The 19,613-nt window shown below is 39.7% G+C and overlaps 1 protein-coding gene and 1 long non-coding RNA gene across 2 annotated transcripts in view; one reads left to right on the forward strand and one right to left on the reverse strand.

Annotated features, from left to right (window-relative positions):
- LOC148126052 (uncharacterized) overlaps nt 1-14,835 on the forward strand; it is a 42,010-nt gene extending 27,175 nt beyond the window's left edge. The window contains exon 4 of the long non-coding RNA XR_015742723.1: nt 14,323-14,835. This is a non-coding gene — a long non-coding RNA (uncharacterized LOC148126052). The remainder of the gene's footprint in view (nt 1-14,322) is intronic.
- The window catches only part of PPP1R16B (protein phosphatase 1 regulatory subunit 16B), a 98,953-nt gene that overhangs the window by 14,013 nt on the left and 65,327 nt on the right, over nt 1-19,613 (reverse strand). The window contains exons 4-5 of the mRNA XM_026697596.2: nt 10,869-10,939; nt 8,023-8,168 (exon numbers count right to left, since the gene is read on the reverse strand). Coding sequence (XP_026553381.1) covers nt 8,023-8,168; nt 10,869-10,939 — 217 coding nt within the window. The remainder of the gene's footprint in view (nt 1-8,022; nt 8,169-10,868; nt 10,940-19,613) is intronic.

Raw genomic sequence — 19,613 nt, forward strand, 5'->3', positions numbered from 1 at the left:
AGCAATAACCCCACACACACATTTCCCCAAAAATATCCTTCCATTCTATTTTACCAGCTACTTTGGATGGGTATCTAAATTGAGAAACACACTATTCTGCTGCAATAGGGGATCTATACCCCTGGATAAACTGCCAAGAAAGGTTCCAAGTATTCTGAATTACTTGAACTTCAACATGAAAATGTTCGGTGCAGATTAAGCTTGACCTGCCTTGACACTGAAAGCCTTTGAAGAGGACCAACCAACCACTTTTATGGGTATTTATGCTCATTTTTCTACCCCATGAGAACAGGAAATTAAAATGTACAATGCACCTGCAAGCTTTTTCTCTGTCTATATCAGCAAACAAAGCATAGGATCAGACTTCCTTTGTGTTGCTGCTACTTTTACAAGTCTCCCTGGGTTCTATGCTCTGACACTGAAGCCTTTTGATTCTGTGCTTAAATAAGCTCTTTGATCCAAAAGACTTCTGACAGAATCCTGCTTTGATTAGAACAAACATACGTTGCTTTGTATTCAGCAAATAAACAAATAAAAATGAATCCAGTCCATTGCCTCTTTTGATACCAAAAGCTCAACTGCTACAGTGAAACAAGTATTATATTCTTATTACTGAATGCTATGGCCTAAACATCCTTTTCCAAGTTCAAGGTAACACATGTAAAGTTTTCGCCACTGTATTTTATTTTATTTTATTTCTGGAGCAATCTTCTGTGATCAACTCAAAAATAGGCTAGTCAGTAAACTTATGACTTGCTCATTCAAATTTATGATGGTTGACTTGCTCATTCATTCATTCATTCAAATATTTAAATGGTGGTCTATTTTTCTTCCAAGACCATGAATAGTTAATCATAATTAAACCATAATCAAATCTGAAAATTCAAATAAAAATAACTGCAAAAATAATGTTAATATGATTTCAAGAACTGTACAATCTACAGCCATACATCTGGGTTCATCTAACATGCTGGCCCACTGGGGAAACAGACACCTTTTTAGAGCTTTTCAGAAAATGGAGGTGAGGCCATCTAAATCTCATGGTAGAATGATATTCTACAGGGAAGCATTGGGACAGAGAAAGTATATCTCCATGGTCTCACTTCGTGACACTGCTTCAAAGATGCAATCTGGGGTATGTCCAACTTGTCTGAGTATGCAGAAACAATTGGAGACATCTGATACCGAAATAACCTGGCCCTATGTCAGGTTATTTATATAAATCTCCATGTATCCATGTGTTGGGGGCAGGGACACACAGATACTTTATCTTGCCAGAACTGAACTACAGCCAATTGTTTCCCATTCCTCCCAGACCCCAGACATTGGCAAAGAGCTTTGGCAAGTTCCTAGGGCAAAATACTATCAACATACTGATAATATGGTATTTCACCAAATCATCTCATCTGGCACTTCATATCACTGTTGAAAAGGAGTAGAGGGGATGACACTTCTGGCTTGTGGTGCTTCGGTGCAGGCAGGATTCCGTGACTCTGCACGGGTTCTGCCTGTGTTCACTGCCTGAGTGCCCCGAGCCATTTGGCTTCGGGGCTAAGCCACCTTTGTAGAAGGTGGTGAAGACTGGGGGGTTCTGGCAGGGACAAGAGACATCGCATCTCTCTTCCCTAGCCGGCTAAATCTCCCTCTCCGATGGCAACTGAACGGTGGTCTCATGGCCGCCATTTAGAAGAGCCCAGCCGGGAAAAGGAATGTGCTGGAGGGGTTTGTGAAGAAATGAAACTGATTTTGCTGACCGGGACAAAGGAACAGTGAAAGTATCCTGGTATTTAACACCTACTAAAGACACATTGCTCCCAGACTGAGTAAGCAGCTAATGGATATCAAAGGAAAACTTTTTTCTTTTCACTCTCCTTCCAAACGGAACAGCTTTGAGAGAAATCGAAACCCGCATTGAAGGTATGCTAAATGCTAAAGACTATGCTAATGCCAAAGGGATATGGATTTCTAAATATTTAAAGAAAATTTTTTCTTCTGCTGTGAGTGGGAAGGGAGAGGGAAAAAAATTGAAGTAGAAATTGAAAATAAGGAGCAGACTGCCTAGAATTTTAAAGAGCCATTTGAACATTAACAAGACTTCAAAAGACATACTATAATTGGAATTTTGTGACTTAATAGCAACCCCAGAAAAAGAAATGGAAGAAGAGAAAAAGTGCTAAATGAAATAGTCTATCTGGATTGTTTGGTGACTTTGCATCTTTGGGAAACTTTTTTCTTTGTTTAAAAACACTCGGGTGGTTGTTTTGGGAAAATTTCTCCTCTTTATAATGGCACCACTTTTGGATGAATTTAAAACTGAATATCTAAAATATAAAAAGGAAGAACAAGACTGGAAAGATACCTTGGACATTCTTTTTCAATTTCTAGAAATGGCGGTGTATTCCTATGGAGAATTGATTGCGCAGCAGGATAATTGGGACAAAGAAGGAACCATTTTTGATGAACATGTGACCCTATTGGGGAGAAGAAGGAGGAAGAGGAAAAGGAAAAAGGGATTTTAAAACCTAAAAAACAACCAAAAAGATAAAAATGAGTTGAAGGGTAGATATAAGGTTAGAAAACAACAAGAAGGGGGAAAGCACAAGGAGAAAAGGGAGGTGGAAAGGCAAAGGGGGAAAATGGGTAAGGAAAAGAATAAGCAAGGGAGAAAGGAAGGGGTGAGAAGTCTCAATGATGGGAAGCAAGATCTGAAGAAACAAAATTTATTCAGAGACAATGGGTAAATTTAATTGAAAAAGGGATTCTGTAAAGTACATAAGATTGTGTTATTATAGGCATTTATAGAATAAAATGTTTAAGATATAAATATAAAAATAAGTATCAATAGGTACGATTAAAATGGTTTTGACAGGGGTACTACCTATATTATATATCTATAAATTTCTTTGTTGTTGTCGTTCTTTCTTTTTCTTTTTCTTTTTATATAATATATGGTGTGACTTTAGGATGTGCTAAACAGAATCCCAATATAAGTTATGTGTGATATTAAGTATTATTAGGTTAGGGGAAAGAGTTAAAGGCGTCATACTCTAATTAGCGTACAGGAGAGGTTTTGTTTAAAGAGAAAAAATGAATGGATAGCTGAGAACAGACAAAGAATGTTAAATATTATGACTTGAACTGAGATAAATTATGACTTGAACTAAGAGAGTTAAAAAAAGGAAGAAGCTATATAGAAAATGGGAAACGGTAATAAGATATGGAATGATATATAAAAGGAACATGATTTTTGAAGAGGTGTCTGTACGATGAGTTTTAACCCGGGATCAAGCAACTTTCAGAAAAGATGTTTATGTTTTTATGTTTTATGTCTTGTTTGTTTTTTTTATTGGAAGAGAATAATGAAAATGTATAAGACAGATGGATATAAAAAATGTACATAATCTAAAGTTAAAGAGATATAATTTGAATAAATAGAAGGAAAGGAAGTAATAAAGAGAAGTTTGGGATAAGATATGAAGATGAACAGATAAGGTAAATATATATATCAAATTGTGCTTGTTTGGAAATGTGATAACTTGGAATAATTCTGTCTTTAAATAAGATGTTGTATTGGCTTTTTAAGAAAAAAAAACTCTTATGTCATTATATTCTATGTTTTGTTTGTCTGTTTATTGTTTTGGAAAATCAATAAAATTTGTTCAAAAAAAAAAAAAAGAAAAGGAGTAGAGGGAAAAGAGTATTGCACTATCACTGAATAGACAATCCAACTTCCTTTGAAACTCAACAGGAAAATCCCAACTTTCTTGGAATCTCAATGGGATTCATTAAGTATCTGGAGTGGACCAAATGTACACTGTTGGTCCTTCTCTATAGCAAAGTACAACCGAGAGAATGGCAAAGATAACTGGGAGTTTTCAGATCATTTTATGATCCCACTATCACTGAGGCAAAAAAAAACCCAACAGATCTAGCATGACCCTCAAAAATCTGGGTCAGGTCTATAGTTGCCATGGATAGATAGAATTCTTTATTGGTAAGTGTGATTGAACACACAAGGAATTTGTCTTGGTGCAAATGCTTTCAGTGTACATAAAACAAAAGATACATTCGTCAAGAGTCAAGAATCATCAGGTACAACATTTAAACGGTGGCCTTGAACTCCAAAGCTGTCTCAATCTAATTGACAAAATATGTCAAGATGAAGGGTCATCCTCCCCCCCCCTCCATTATCATACATTTTGGAGACTCAGCTGTGGCAAAGGAAAATAGAGGTGACCTTGGTAAAAGAAAGGGTGAACTATTAAAAGAGGACAAATTATAACAAATTTCTGGGAAAATGGAAAGTGTGAGAAAGAAACGCAAAATAACACCACCTTGATTCTGTTTAGCATAAAATGGGTCAGAGAGAAATTCTGACAGGCGTTCAGGAGTCTGTTAATATACCCTACAATAATACACTAATATTCCTAGAAAAGTTGTGGAATCTGACCTGATCCACATCAAAAAAGCTGGCAACTGCCAAACCAGCACTGGTCAGTTCATATAAGGAAGCTGCCATTAGCAGGAGGACGATTCACTAACAAAAGTTCCATTTAATCCCTATAGTCTGACGTTATGAACAGCGCCCCTGAAACTCACCAGAATCTCTCAGATGACAATTTCCAGTTCACTGCCGCTACCCTGGAGCCACACCTGATGCCACCCACAGATAGGCACATTTATCTCCTTTCCCATGCACAATAGCGTTGTAATGCATTCAAAATTGGTCCTCTTATATATTAAATCATTAGTGACACCAACAATGGATTGAGCAGCCAGAAAACAGGGTTACTGAGATTCTGATGACCACCATTAGAGCAAAATGCAGGGAGTGAAAAGGCAGCACTGACTCTAAACCCTGAAACTGTCTTTCCACAGAATGGCCCAGTCCCTTTCTCCACCTCTGAATTAGAATGTTCATGTTCCATTAACAAAGCAAGGAAACATGCTACAATTTCTTTTTAGACCCAATTCATACTGCCAGTTTTTTCAGTTTAAACTTTGGCTAGTTTGAAAGCAAGACATCTGCAGAATCATCACTTTAATTATTTGCTTCACAACCTTTATATTTGCTCCCAAAGATTTGGGTTAGTGCCATAATAGGTTCCTTTTGGCAGAATGCCAAGCTGTTTAATTAAGGTGTGTTTTTTGTGTGTTTCAGTAAGGAGATCTGACTGCTGTTTTATTTTAACTGCTGAGATGCTTTTATTGTTTTCAGCCAGTTTCAAAGACAGCTATAAAAATTGCTTTAACCCAGGTGAGACTACAGTATTAGTTCATCTAGTCTGCTCTTATCTATTCTGATCAAGTCAAGCTATCTTTGCTTTTTAATTAGAGATGCAAGGATTCATCTTGGAACCTTAAGTATAAAACACCCTATGACTAAGAAATTATTTCTTAAAATGAGATACATTCCTATATACACATATGCACACACATGCACTCAAATACACAAGTTTACCAAGGAACTTACTTTTGCTTATGTACTAAAAAATAAAGCAGTGCAATACATCACATCAATGTAAAGTCCAAATTATTTTCATGTACTACACTAGAATAGAATAGAATAAGAGTTGGAAGGGACCTTGGAGATTGTCTAGTCCAACCCCATGCTCAGGCAGGAAACCCTATTCAATTTCAGTCAAATAGTTGTCCAATTTCTTCTTAAAAACTTCCAGTGTTGGAGAATTCACAACTTCTGGAGGCAAGTTGTTCCACTGATTAATTGTTCTGTCAGGAAATTTATCCTTAGTTCTAAGTTGTTTCTCTCCTTGATCAGTTTCCACCCATTGCTTCTTGTCCTACCCTCAGGTGCTTTGGAGAATAGCTTGACTCCCTCTTCTTTGTGGCAACCCCTGAGATATTGGAACACTGCTATCATGTCACCCTTAGTCCTTTTTTTCATTAAACTAGACATACCCAATTTTAGCAACCATTCTTTATATGTTTTATCCTCCAGTCTGCATATCATTTAAATTTATACCATGGATAACTTCAAACAGGAAAATGAAAAAAACATAGAACATAATTACAAATATTTACTCCTCTCAAAATAAATTAGATGTAGACAAAGAACACTAACAACTAATTAAATTAAATTAATTAATACAAATGGTCAAAATTGGGAGCGTTAAGAGTTGTTAACCTAATCTTACATAGCTTTTTCTCTGGTAATATTACACTAATAACTAGAGCATACAAAACTTTTGCTAGACCAATACTTGAATACAGCTCATTAGTCTGGAACCCACATTACATATCTGATATTAACACAGTTGAGAAAGTCCAGAAATATTTCACAAGAAGAGTTCTCCAGTCCTCTACTCATTGCAGAATACCTTATGCCACCAGACTTGAAATTCTAGACCTAGAAAACCTAGAACTACGCCGCCTTCAGTCCGTTCAGTCCGTTCTAAGTATAGTATATAAAATCATACATTGCAATGTTCTACCTGTCAATGACTACTTCAGCTTCAACCATAAAAACACAATAGATACAAGCTCAAGGTTAATCGCGCCAAACTTGATTGCAGGAAATATGACTTCAGCAACAGAGTGGTCAATGTCTGGAATACTCTACTTGATTCTGTGGTTTCTTCCCCAAACCCCAAAATCTTTAACCTTAGACTTTCTACTATTGACTTCACCCCCTTTCCTAAGAGGGGGCATGCATAAGCGCACCAACGTGCCTACCATCCCTGTCTATTGTTTCTTTTATTTTTCTTATATGTATCCATGTATTCATAACTATGTTTTTACTTATACCTATTATCTTGTAAGCAATTGACAAATAAAAATAAATAAAAAATAAATAAAATTAAAAAATAAAATTAAGAACTCTTACCTACTGAAACAGCCATATGAGGGTTTGAAAAAGCAGATCTATCCATTCTACACAACCATCATCTCCATCCCCCAATTGCTCAGAAGTATCTTACAAGATTTATCATTATCATCTTGGTAAAAGCCACATTGCTCCAGCTTCTTACATGACACCTTGTGAAGTGGTAGCAACACATTTGACTTTAACAGGAAGTGAGAAAAAGCTGAGCAGCTGTCCACCAGGACAGCTCTAGCATTTCTGCTGAATAAGTGTCTTTACTGCTTTAGTGCTGGCATTAAACTGCAGCCAATATTTGTAGAAAAATCTATCAATAGCAACAGTATGGTATTGATCCCAAATCAGCACATATGCCCCATATGGAAGAATCCTACCAGACCATCATCACTAGATACTGAAACTATTCATCCATCTTGTCTCTATCTCATTATGATGTTGTCTTGATTTCATAACTATACTGTACTTCATTTTTTGTCCTATCTTTCCACTAAAAATTATGCTTCACTGTTGCTCTGATAGAATGAAGACATATGCTGCAATTACAATCTACCCAAAGAAAATAGATCTATAACATATCTGGAAGATGAGGAAGACATTTCTTTATTGAGAGACCTCTTTGAATGAGAATTTCCCCTTTAAAATACTAGCATACAGTACTTCCATTACAATCTGCTCCTCAAGAGAACACTTTTGCTGTTCAAGGGTTTATATTTTGAAACCAAAGACAAGATATCTTTCTGTTGCATTTTCTAAAATGTCTGCACCCAAAAGATGGAAGGCATTCTATTCAAGCATTTGCCTGAATCTATAAGGGTTCAGAATAGATAGATGATGAAGCAATGTACACTGACCACATTCATGCTTTCTCTGATCTATTCATATTGAGGAAAAAAGTAAAGAAAAATTGCATTCTGTTATTTGAATGAGAGTATCGCTTTCTGCATAAATTGGAAGGCAGAATCACAGGAAAATCTCATTTATAAAATGTAAACATAGCTCCTGCATGGAGACCTGCAATACTAAGTGGATAAGTATAGGGGCACTGGTGGGGCCAGCCAGCCCATACAGCTCCAATGCTTTACTCAATTTGTCTTCACACATGTTTTAAGATGGGTTCTATGTGGACTAGATTTAGCACAAAACTGGGCCAACAAAAATACCAAATATCACAGGTCACCTACTGCTGAATCAGGATCTTCACTAAATTGATGTGTCCACATGTTGCTGCTGCGTGCAGAGGAGTCCACAATTCATTGTCCTTTGCATTGACATTGGCCCCATGGCTCAGAAGGAGTGTAACTATTTCTTCATAGTTGTCTATGCAGCACTGTTGAGAAATCAAACCAGAATGTTAAGCTTTAATTTATATAGATGATTTCTTCCCCCTGAAGCAATGGAGTGACTTTCACTTTACTGCCATCTGACAGAGCATTGATGCCTTGATAACATACAAATGGCTGAAAGAGATATGTCAAGATGATGAAGACAAGCTTTGTGTTTGCAATGGGGAGACTCATGTTGCAATATGAGATGTAATCACCTAATCTTGTAATTGCATTTATTCTTCCATTCCATACTGCAAACCTAAATAGAAAGATTACCAACAGCTTTTGGCTAAGTTGTTTTCTTTGCCCAGCATCTAGTAGTAGATTCTGAAACATACTTCATAAACAAGTTCCAAGCACAGGCTCAGAATTTGGTGTCAGTGAAAAGTATGCATTACTTCTCATAGGCAATATCCAATAGCCACCTGCCAACAGATCCATCAAAACATAATTTTTATTTCACTAATACAGACATTATCTTTTTATAATCCAGTATTCATGAGAAAGTGTGAAATCAAAAGCAGAAAAATCAATCTGACACATAAAAATGAAAATGTGCACCTCAGGCAACGATATTCTGCAATACTCTCTCCAAAACTACAAAAAAAGTTTTAATTTATAAGAACTTCAAGTATCAGTGGTCTTCTTTTATATAGATAATACAAATGATACAATCTTGGAACCATCTCACTTAAGATTTTAGCTCACAGTGGTGTGAAATGTATTAGCTGAGGGCTAAACAATTTAAATGAAAATTCAGTAAGCTGTTAAAGAAGTCCATAGCACGAAGATTTTATTTGTATATTGTACATGGCTCTGGAGCATCGCCTTCCATTTTAGTATTTCTAGACTGTGCACCTGACCAATTCTCGATGGTAAAGAAGAAGCCCTCTTTTTATTTATCTTTATAACAAGCTTTCAAGTTGTACCCATGAATGAATGTGTCATTCATTTAGATGCTTCACGCTTCCTCATACAACACACAGCAGCTGATAACTCAGCACTTTTCTTAGGAATTCCTGAGGAATTTTCATTTAAACATACAAGTGATTTATGACACTAAATTTATGACATTAAATTTAATGCCAAATGCTAGGAGCAAAAAAAGCCAAATCTGATCTTTTAAAATCCAATACTCTTCTTCCATTTGCATAGTTGAAATAAAGCAGAGTTTTTCAAAGTGTGTTCTGTGGAATCTAGGCAATTGTGACAATGGGGGCTCCATGAGAAACTAAGAGCAAAAGGGAATATCAATCAAAAACAGCTGTTTTTCTATCACTAGAGGTCTTGATCAGAAGTTCTAGGAATTCTGATTTTTTTTAATTGACAACTTTCATGGCCTGAAAAATTTGAAACCCCTAGTATAAAGCAATATCTCAGATTAACATTATTCAGCAACACCTGCATTTATCATTATAAAATCTATGAATGAATTCAGGTTATATGTCAAGGCATTCCAAAGAACTTATATAATTCCAACCTTAAAGAGAAATCTCAAAATGATGCTTCTTGTCCCAAAAGTCCACTGATTTCAGGACAGTGGCGGGGAATGGAAAAAGAGACAGAATTCAGCCTATCTAAACAACCAGCCTTCTAATGTGCAATATTTTATATGATTAGTTTTGTTGCTTTATTTAATTATTACATTTCAAAATCATCCTCTGCTCTGGATGATATGCTAATTAAAGCAAGAAAGAGACTGTAGCAACAGGAAAAAGAATCAAAAAGCAAATAGCTGAATAAGCTATGTTGCCAATATGACTAGATTCTGAAATATGTATTAGGCAATATCTTTATTAGACCAATGTGCAAATTATTGAGCTCTCTTAATTTTCGGTAAGTGAAACATTAAAACAAAAGCATTGTGACTAGAGAAAGGAAAATAAGGAGATGACTTAATACTGAACTCATAAAATCAAAATGGAACACAGAAGGAGACTGGGGACTGGCGTACTGATAATTTTGGCTTGTATTCAAGACTTCATTTAATATTGTGAGGATGTGAGAACAATGGCAGAGCTCTTGTTTTTAAAAATATAAAATCCAAGAATTAATCTCACTCATTTTCGTTCTTAAGCAAATACAGAGCCCTTGATAAATCGGAAAAAAATCAGTAAATTATAACTTGTACTATAATTACTACAATTGATCTATTATGTTTACTTCTTACTTTGCAAGATCCCTAACATGCATGCTGACTTCCAGGGATCTCTTGCTGCTTATCTTTTAACCCACTTGCACTTTTGTCTGCTGATGGGACACTTATTCCATCTAAATTAAAGAAAAATGCGATACTGTCTAGAGTGACTAGAAGAGCTGTTGCAGCCAACAGCTTTTTATCTGAATAAATGCAAGTATGGTGGGTGCAGGGATTTAGAACTAAAGGAGGATAATTAATTCCTACAACTATAAGAACTATCATTCTTAACTTTAATCAGGCATCAAAATCAATTAACAGAATTGGAAATAAAAATGCAACTTCTGTTTCAGACAGGTTTTGCACAACAGAAAATACTAGTTACTTACTACCAGCTTTCCCATTTGGTAGCAAGGAAAGATAGTAACTACTTTCATGTATTGCAGTCAACTATTTCTTACTGTCCCTAGACCCCTACACTAGCAACCCAGAAATCCTGATATACAACTATTTTTCTTCCTTTCTCCCTGAGTGATGTCACATTTCTGCTTTTCAAAATGCTTACTTGATGCAGTGCAGTTAATCCATCTTCATTGCACAGATCGGGACTGAAGTCGTTGTTCAATAAATAACAGACTGAAAGAGACAAGGCAAAGATTTATCTTCAGGAAGGTTTATTACACTTTATACTTAAATGGTACAAACAATTGGCCCCAAAGGGAACCACTGTGTCTAAAATGCACAATGAAATTAGCTGAATGTGCTTTATGTTATCAAATACAATAGAACAAGCACCATCTAAAATCCAAAAACTTTCACTCAACAATTGTTTTACAATCTATCTACTATTCAGACATCCCCAGATGCATTGTTATAGCATGCTATTGCTCTAGCATTTAATTAACATCAGAACATTTGAGAGATGAATCCTGTTCAGCAGTCACAATTACCAGAATTTCATTGCTTCAAATCAAGAACTAGCAATGTGATGTCCTTCAAAGTTACTAAACTTCAGTTTTGGTGAGTTTAAACCAGTATGGTCAACGGTGATGCAGATTTGCACTTCAACAATATTTGAAAGTATATATTTTTAAAGAGTACCTCAGATATGTCTCTTAGTCCCTAAAGATGAATCCTGAATTAGATAGTTAGAAACCCATAGAAAAATGAGAATTTTGGAAGTGAATCTTAATTGTTCATCAGGAAGCCAGTATAAAGATGCAAAGCACTGATTCTTCACCATGAGACATCAGGTTTAAAGGATGCAAAGAAACTAGAAGCAGAATAATGAAAGAGTTGCATTTTTAACAGGGAAAGTGCAATAGACAATGGGAAGTTATTGAACATATAAATGGTAAAAAACAAACAAGAGGATGAATTTATGTACTTCACTAGAGTATTTATTAAAGAGATGAAAATGGGTGGATAAATTTTAAGATGTGCAAGTGTCATAGAAAGATAGTGGATAATATGTGGTTTGTTGCAAAAGATGAATGCTTGTCAAGGCAAATGAAAATGTCTTAGTACAAGGGAATACTTCTGCCCACTGTCATATGGAATTGATGGTTAGGTATCTTATAAAAATATAAAATAAATGGTAGGTGGTAGAAATTGGAGCCCTTAAAAAGAATGCATGACAAAGCAAGAATTAACATGTGATGAATGACTGTGACCATATACAGTATTAGTGACCAATATGGAGGAAATATGGGCTGTTTTATGACAATTAATTAAGATTAGTTCCCTATAGGATAAAAACCTTTTCATTGAAAGTTATAGACTTTAATTGATTATGCTATTTCAGTGTGGTGTAGAAAGATACTTATCAATTTTCAAGACTAAGACTGACCCAAAATGACCTAGCTAGCTCTCACAGGATTAGCAACTGGATATCCCCACTCCTAGTCCATCATCCCTAACCACTAATATAAATATATACAGCAGTGTGGTATGGTGGTTAAGTGAGTCCAGAGAGAGAAGAAGATGGAGAGATATTAAAAATCTAAAGAACAAAAAGCAATGTATGTGTAAGCGTATGGAAATGGTGGAGCCAAGGATGGTTTACAATAACAGGAAGGTAGAAAGATATAGTATTATTTCTCTGCCTACTACTTCAACATTGCTACATATTGTTTACCCAGAAAGTAAATAGCATGATTGCTATGTACCATTATTACTGTACATGTAGAGGTGGTCCACGCTTAATGATTTCTCAAGCAACTGTTCAAACTTACAACAGTACTGAACAAGTGGTTATGACCAGTCTTCGTATTTATGTTGGATACAGCATCCCATGATGGGATGCTTGCTTCCTACAGGAAAAGTTAATGGGAAAGCTGGCAGCAGAGGTTGCAAAAGGCAAACACATATCCTTGTGTATGCGTAACGTGTCATGTTTCAGATTTACAATCTGCACAGCCTATGTGCCTATCACACAAACACCAATACATAGTTTGTATCTATATCTCTATATACTATGATTTGTTTAGATTAACCTTTCCTATTTTGGTGCCTTCCACATGCATTGGTCTATATCTGACAACGTGACCATCTAACTGGGGATGAAAAAAAACAGTAGTTCATCATCTGCACATCTGAAAGGTGCCAGACAGAAGAAATCTAGGTCAGGCATTTTTCTTTCTTGAGTGTGCATGAAAAATGGTCAGCTTTTGTTAATTCTATTTAAAAACACCATCATAAGAGAGAGAGGAGAGAACTAAGATTTGGGAAATACTTTTGTAAATTCTTTTCAGGGAAAATTTTAAATCTTCCCTAAATAACCATTTGCAAACATATACTACCATAGACTTTCACAAGGGGTGGGCTTCAAAAATGTTAGCAACAGGTTCTCTGCCCAGTTGCTGGGCGGGGCGTGGGCATGGCCTAGTCGGCCTCCTGCACCATGGCATTTGCCCTCACTGGACTCCGGAGGCTTTCCTTGAGCCTCCAGAAGGGCAAAAACGGGCCTGTTTCCAGCCTTGCCAAACTTCCAGGAGGCCCCTTTTTCACCCTCCCCTGCACTTACCTGCATTCAAAATGGGCTACGTGAGGATTCCTGTGAGGGGCAAAGCGGGGTGGGCGGGCCCAGCCAGGAGTGGGATTTGGGGGGTTCTCCAAACTGTGCAGAATCTTAGCTAGAGGATCACATGAACCTCTGCAAACTCCCAGCAGCCAACCCCTGACTTTCATTTTTCCTTAGGATTATCCCCTCTCCTTTCTCATCTGAACATTGCATTTTACATATTTTTCAGCTCATCCAAAGAGGTAATTTGTGTGACCCAGAAAGTATATATGCTTCTCCTGCCCTTCTCGGAGGCACTGACTAATAAATGTGTCATCCCCCAGTGACTCTGGCTTTTCTGATTTACTCTGAATACAACTTCCATTAGGATTCTTAATTCAATCTGGCTCATTTAAAAGCCATTGTGGACTAATGACATGAGTATCTGTAATCACATTGGGTCTGCTTCCAGTGATATAGCCATGTTGCTACATGAAAATTAAATTTTATCAGTTCTTTTTGCTTCCCTTCTATTTTACAATATATTTCAGAAAATAAAAATAAACTTGCCTGTTCTGTTCTTTCCTCTACCTCACATTCTTTAGCCCTTGGGTATACACTTGCCTCCACAAATTTTAAGTAATGTTATACCCTATTTGCTGAGCAGGCGACAATGCAAACTGGTTTTATTCAGAAGAAAACACATGGATAGTGGCAAAGACTTTGGTTTCTTATTCTTAATATTTGTATTTTGTTCTTGATCGAGGTGTCCAAGCTATTTATTAGAGCAATTTAGTGGCTGGATTAATGTGCCTAATCCAATCAAATATGCTAGCGATCATCCCCACATATTCTGGAAGTGAATTTGGCATTGACTGCATATTTATGAAAGGATTTTTTTTTGTTTTATATAATCTCTACTTAATTATATTGGATGGTATTGTGTTGGCCAAGATGCATAGAAGCTATAAGGAGGAAAACTCGATTTATTCACACCCCTTTTTTCTTCTTCATACAGACAGTTCATTTATTACAATAAAGCTGCTGACGATGACCATACAATATCCTTTGTCTGCACTACAAAAATGGAAATAGGTACAGCAAAGATTAGATATGACAGCTCATTAAACTCCCTCTACTGTACTTCCCAGAAATCTTTGTCCTACTATTGTGCTACAAGAGGTTGCCAAAAAAAAGAGGGGATCAACTTATTTTCCAAAGCATCTGAAGGAAGGACAAGAACCTATGGATGGAAACTAATCAAGAAGAGAACCAAGCTGTAACTAAGGAGAATTTTCCTGACAACAATCAGTGGAACAACTTGCCTCCAAAAGTTGTGGGTGCTCCAACACTGGAGGAGTTTAAGAACAGATTGGACAACTGTTTGTCTGAAATGGTATTGGATTTCCTGCTTGAGCAAGGGGCTGGACTAGAAGACCTCCAAAGTCCCTTCTAATTCTGTTATTCTGCTTTTCTGTTACTATATGTCTTCCTTCCAAGAATATACAGGTAGTCTTTGAATTATGACCATGTCAGCCTCAAGATCTCTTCGGGTACCCCAACTATTATCCTTTATTTCTCCCTTAGTATCTCTACTACTAGGCTTACTTCTTTTCGGCTGTCATTAGCAACGGGGGGGGAGGGGTAATTGTGGGGGAAGAGAGCTGGAGGTGTTTTGCATTCTTTACTGTGGGCAGAAGAAGGGGGGGATTTCTTCTTTCCAATTTTCCATTTCTTTCCTAGCCTCTATCCTTTTGCGCAGCTGCGAGGTCTTATCAAAATATGTCAAGGTCAACGGACAGAGGCCTCATCACTACCTGAAGATGCTCACATGATCATATTCGGAACTTTTAATTGGCAGAGACTTCTGGACTTTGGGGGTGGGAACAATTCCATTTCTTTGTATGTGTGATCTGGCGCGCCAAATTCTCACTTTCGGAATTCCATTTGTAGCTTCCTTTTCATCTTCCAGTAAAAGAAGAACTTTGCTCTGAACCATGGAGTCTGAGTATTTCTTTCTTGGATTTTGAAAGGAGTACATACCGACATTATTCGAAAGTCCCCATCAGCCCACCCGGAGAAAACACCAATTTTTCTTCCGAGGGGGTTTTCACATCATGTCATCTCCAGCCAGCGAGGAGGATGAGCAGGGAGCTGTGGGGGCAGCAAATGCTGTTACCAGAGATGCCAGCCACCGATTTGTTAGCTGACCTTACACTGGAAGAAACTCCAACCGAGATGCCCAGATGGTCGTAGGAGTTGGATGGAAAACCGAAGACCCCCCCCTCCTGGAATCACTGTAAGTCGAAGAGGTGCGAGGAACGGCTGTGGCAGGGGGGAGGAGATGGAATGCAGGCTGGATCAAGCCGGGAAAAGCTTTAAGGATGCTTCTGAGAAACCCGGCAGGGCTCCAACATACGAGGGGAAGAGAGAGCGAGTTCAGCCTGGGGAAGTCGGGCTGCCCCCACCCCCTGCCACATCCCACGCCGGGCGCAACCACCAGCTCCCGTCTGGGAGCCCCAGCAGCGGGGTAATGCCTAGAAGACGCCACCTGCCCTCCTTAGATGTGAAGTTTGGAGGAAATCCCAAGGACTTGGGGTTTTTCCTGGTGCAGGTTGGAAGCTATATGGCAGAATATGAAAGGGAGTTCACCTCTGAAGCAGCCAAAGTAAGATGTGTTACCAGAACCCTGGAGGGGATGGCAGCTGACTGGGTGGTGACTCTGTATAATGATAACTCCCCCAACTGCGAAGCCTTGATGTTTTTATGACTGCCTTGAGGAGGAGGTTTGAAGACCCTCTGGCAGAGAGAAGGGCCAGGATCAGGATGAAAACCATAACTCAAGGGGGGAGATCAGGTGCTGACTACACCCAAGATTTCAGACAGCTGGCATATCGCATTCGAGGCTGGTCCCAGGAAGCTCTAATAGAAGCCTACAAAGATGGCCTAAATGAAGAGGTATACCACATGTGCATCTCCAGAAGGGATCCCCATGACTTGCAGTTGTGGTACCTGTTAGCGGGAAGAGGTGGAAATAGATCTCAGCCCGAAGTAGACGCAGAGGAGGCTCCGCATGGAGCACCATGCCTCTCTCTCGGCTCCGAGAGATCCCTAAGCCCCCGGAAGGGAGGGGTGATGACAGGGCCAAATCCACTGCCTGTTTCCGTTGCCTGGGAAGGAAGGCCACCGATCTGCGGATTGTCGAGTCAAACCAGATCCAAAAAAGGACGGGCCCTGAAGGAAGCCCGAATCCTCCCCAACCAGGCCTCGTGAAACCGGGCTAACAATAGGGAGGTTGTAGAGTCACTCCCCCAGCGGAAAAAGAGCTGGGACCCCGACTCCTCCCGGCGAGAGTGAGACCGACTCGGAAGATGACGTCTCGGTAAGTCCTAACCGGGCCCCCTTACCATTCCAATTAAATTAAGGGTGCCCACCTCGGGTACTGAGGGGGAAATGCTGGCCTTATTGGACTCGGGGTGCACGAGGTGCCTAATTAGCATGAAAGTAGTTAAAGGCATGGGCATTGGACTGAGAAATTTGAAAACGCCCATATCCTTTTACCAATTAGATGGGTCTGAAGCGGGGGTTGCCCTGCACGGTTTATAACGGAGCCCTTAGAGATGACCATGGGAACCCACAGCGAGACCTTGTGCTTATTGTGGCTCCCGGGATGGAACACTCCCTAATCTTGGGATTGCCCTGGCTTCGGAAATGGAATCCCCAAGTAAACTGGAGAAAGGGTGGATGCGGATTCGTACTGACCAACCTCCAGGAAGGGAGGAGCAAACCCCCTTAAACTGGGGAGAATCCCCATCCCAAGCCCCAAACCCCTGCTGAGACAGCTTCCACAGGGCCGAACGCATAGAAGGGGAGGAGAAAATCCCGAAGAGTACTGGGACCTAAGAGAAGTTTTTAGCGAAGAGGCCTCCGATGAGCTCCTCCCCATCGGTCAACCGATTGCAGCATTGAATTTCTACCGGGGTGACACTACCGAAACCAAAGATGTATTCGATGACCCCAAAGGAGTTAGAGGAATTGAGATCGTTTATCGACAAGAATTTGAAACCAGGGTTCATCCAACCTGCCAGACTCGAGTGGCGGCCCTGTGATGTTCCGCGAGAAGAAAGATGGCTCCAAGCGCTTGGTGGTGGACTACCGAAATTTGAACGCGGTATCCGTGGAAATGTGTACCCCTCCCTCTAATGAAGGACATGTTGGCTCACCTGGCCAAGGGGAAGATCTTCACGAAACTGGACTTGAGGGAGGCCTATTACCGAATCCGAATTAAAGAGGGAGACGAGTGGAAAACTGCATTCAATTGCCCAATAGGTTGCTTCCAATTCAATGTTCTCCCGTTTGGCCTACAAGGGGCACCAGCTGTCTTCATGCAATTGATCAACCAAGTGCTCCACGAACATTTATACAAGGGGTTTTTTGGTCTACCTTGACGATATCCTTATCTACTCGGAGACCAGAGACCAACATGTGAAACTGGTACAGTCCGTGCTGCACAAATTGCGCTGCCAAATTGTACGCCAAATTGTCCAAATGTGAGTTCCATCAAGAAAAGATGGACTACCTGGGATATCGATCTCACCCGAGGGTCTTGAGATGGACCCGGAGAAGGTACGAGCCGTATTGGAGTGGGCCTCACCAAGAACCCGAAAACAACTTCAAAGTTTCCTTGATTTGCTAACTTTTACCGGCAATTCATCCCATGTTTTGCTAAAATAGCCATGCCTATCACCAACCTCCTAAAACAAAAGGGAGAAGCGAAGCCAAAGCCTAGCCAGCCGTTGAATTGGTCTATGGAGTGCCAAGCCGCTTTTGAGAAGCTAAAAAGACTATTTGCTGCCGAGCCAGTGCTAAAGCATCCGGACATGGATGTCCCCTTCGTGATCCAAGCTGATGCAAGTGATGTAGCGGTAGGAGCGGTCTTACTTCAATTAAACGAGAAGGGGACACTACAACCGTGTGCCTACACATCCCGTAAATTAACTGACACTGAACGTAGATGGGCTGTCTGGGAGAAAGAAGCTTTTGCAGTCTGCTGGGCTCTAATGACCTGGAGGCATTTTCTGGAAGGCGCGAGGTACCCATTTGAGGTTTGGACTGATCATAAAAACCTGGAGGCCTTAAAAACGCCTCGGAAACTATCTCCTAAGCAAGTTAGGTGGGCCCAGTACTTCAAACGATTCAATTTCTTTCTGAAGTACATCCCAGGAGGAAAGAATTTTATGGCGGATGCTTTATCTAGGATGCCACAATACAACAGTGTTCGAAAAGAAGTGATAAGTCCGATTGTGCCCACCACACAGCTGGCATCACCAGTGGTCACCAGGGCGCAAAAGAAGAAACAAGAGGCAGATCTGTCCAATGATTTGATCGAACAATTTAAAGAAGCTTTGAAAACAGATGAATGGTTCCAGGCAAATGCAAATAACTGCACTGTTAGAGATGGGTTAGCCTGGATGGGAGCGGTTGTATGTACCTAAAACATTGAGGAGCCAAGTATTACAACAAACTCATGATTCCAAGGCAGCAGGTCACTTTGGTTTCGTGAAGACCTTACACCTGGTGAAAGCGGCAGTTCTGGTGGCCCTCTTTGAAAAAAAGACATTGAAACTTATGTAGCAAGCTGCCCAGTTTGCGCCTCAGCTAAGAGACCTCCCGGTAAGCCGCCAGGTCTGTTGCAGAATGTGGCCAGGCCAACTGCCCTTGGAAGGAAATCTCTATGGACTTTATAGTAGATTTACCTGAGACTGCTGGGCACACGGTGATCTGGGTGGTGACCGACTTGTTTTCCAAACAGGCACATTTCATACCTTGCACCAAGATTCCCTTGGCGAAGTCGTTAGCCAAACTGTTCATTATACACGTCTACAGACTGCATGGTGTTCCTGAACGTATAATATCAGATCGAGGAGTTCAATTTACCTCGAACTTCTGGAGGGAATTTTTGAAGTTGATAGGCTCCACCCAGGCTTAAGCTCCGCCCACCACCCCCAAACTAATGGGGCCTGCGAGAGGACTAACGGGTGCTAGAGCAATATCTCCGATGTTACATAAATTATCAGCAAGACAACTGGGTGGACCTGCTACCTTTGCCAAGTAGCGTATAACAACTCCGTTCACAGCAGCACTGGTTTTACCCCGTTCAAAGTGGCCACGGGACAAGATTTTGTACCCATACCTGAACTTCCTCGCTGAGAAACCCAATATCCAGTCATTGGATGACTGGATATCTCAACTACAACTCAATTGGCCAGTCGCCGCAAAGCTCTGGACGAAGCGCATCAATCCCATAAG

The sequence above is a fragment of the Pseudonaja textilis genome, chromosome 3 (genome assembly GCF_049901715.1).
Source record: "Pseudonaja textilis isolate UNSWEBS1 chromosome 3, rPseTex1.2, whole genome shotgun sequence".
NCBI classification, from domain to species: domain Eukaryota; kingdom Metazoa; phylum Chordata; class Lepidosauria; order Squamata; family Elapidae; genus Pseudonaja; species Pseudonaja textilis.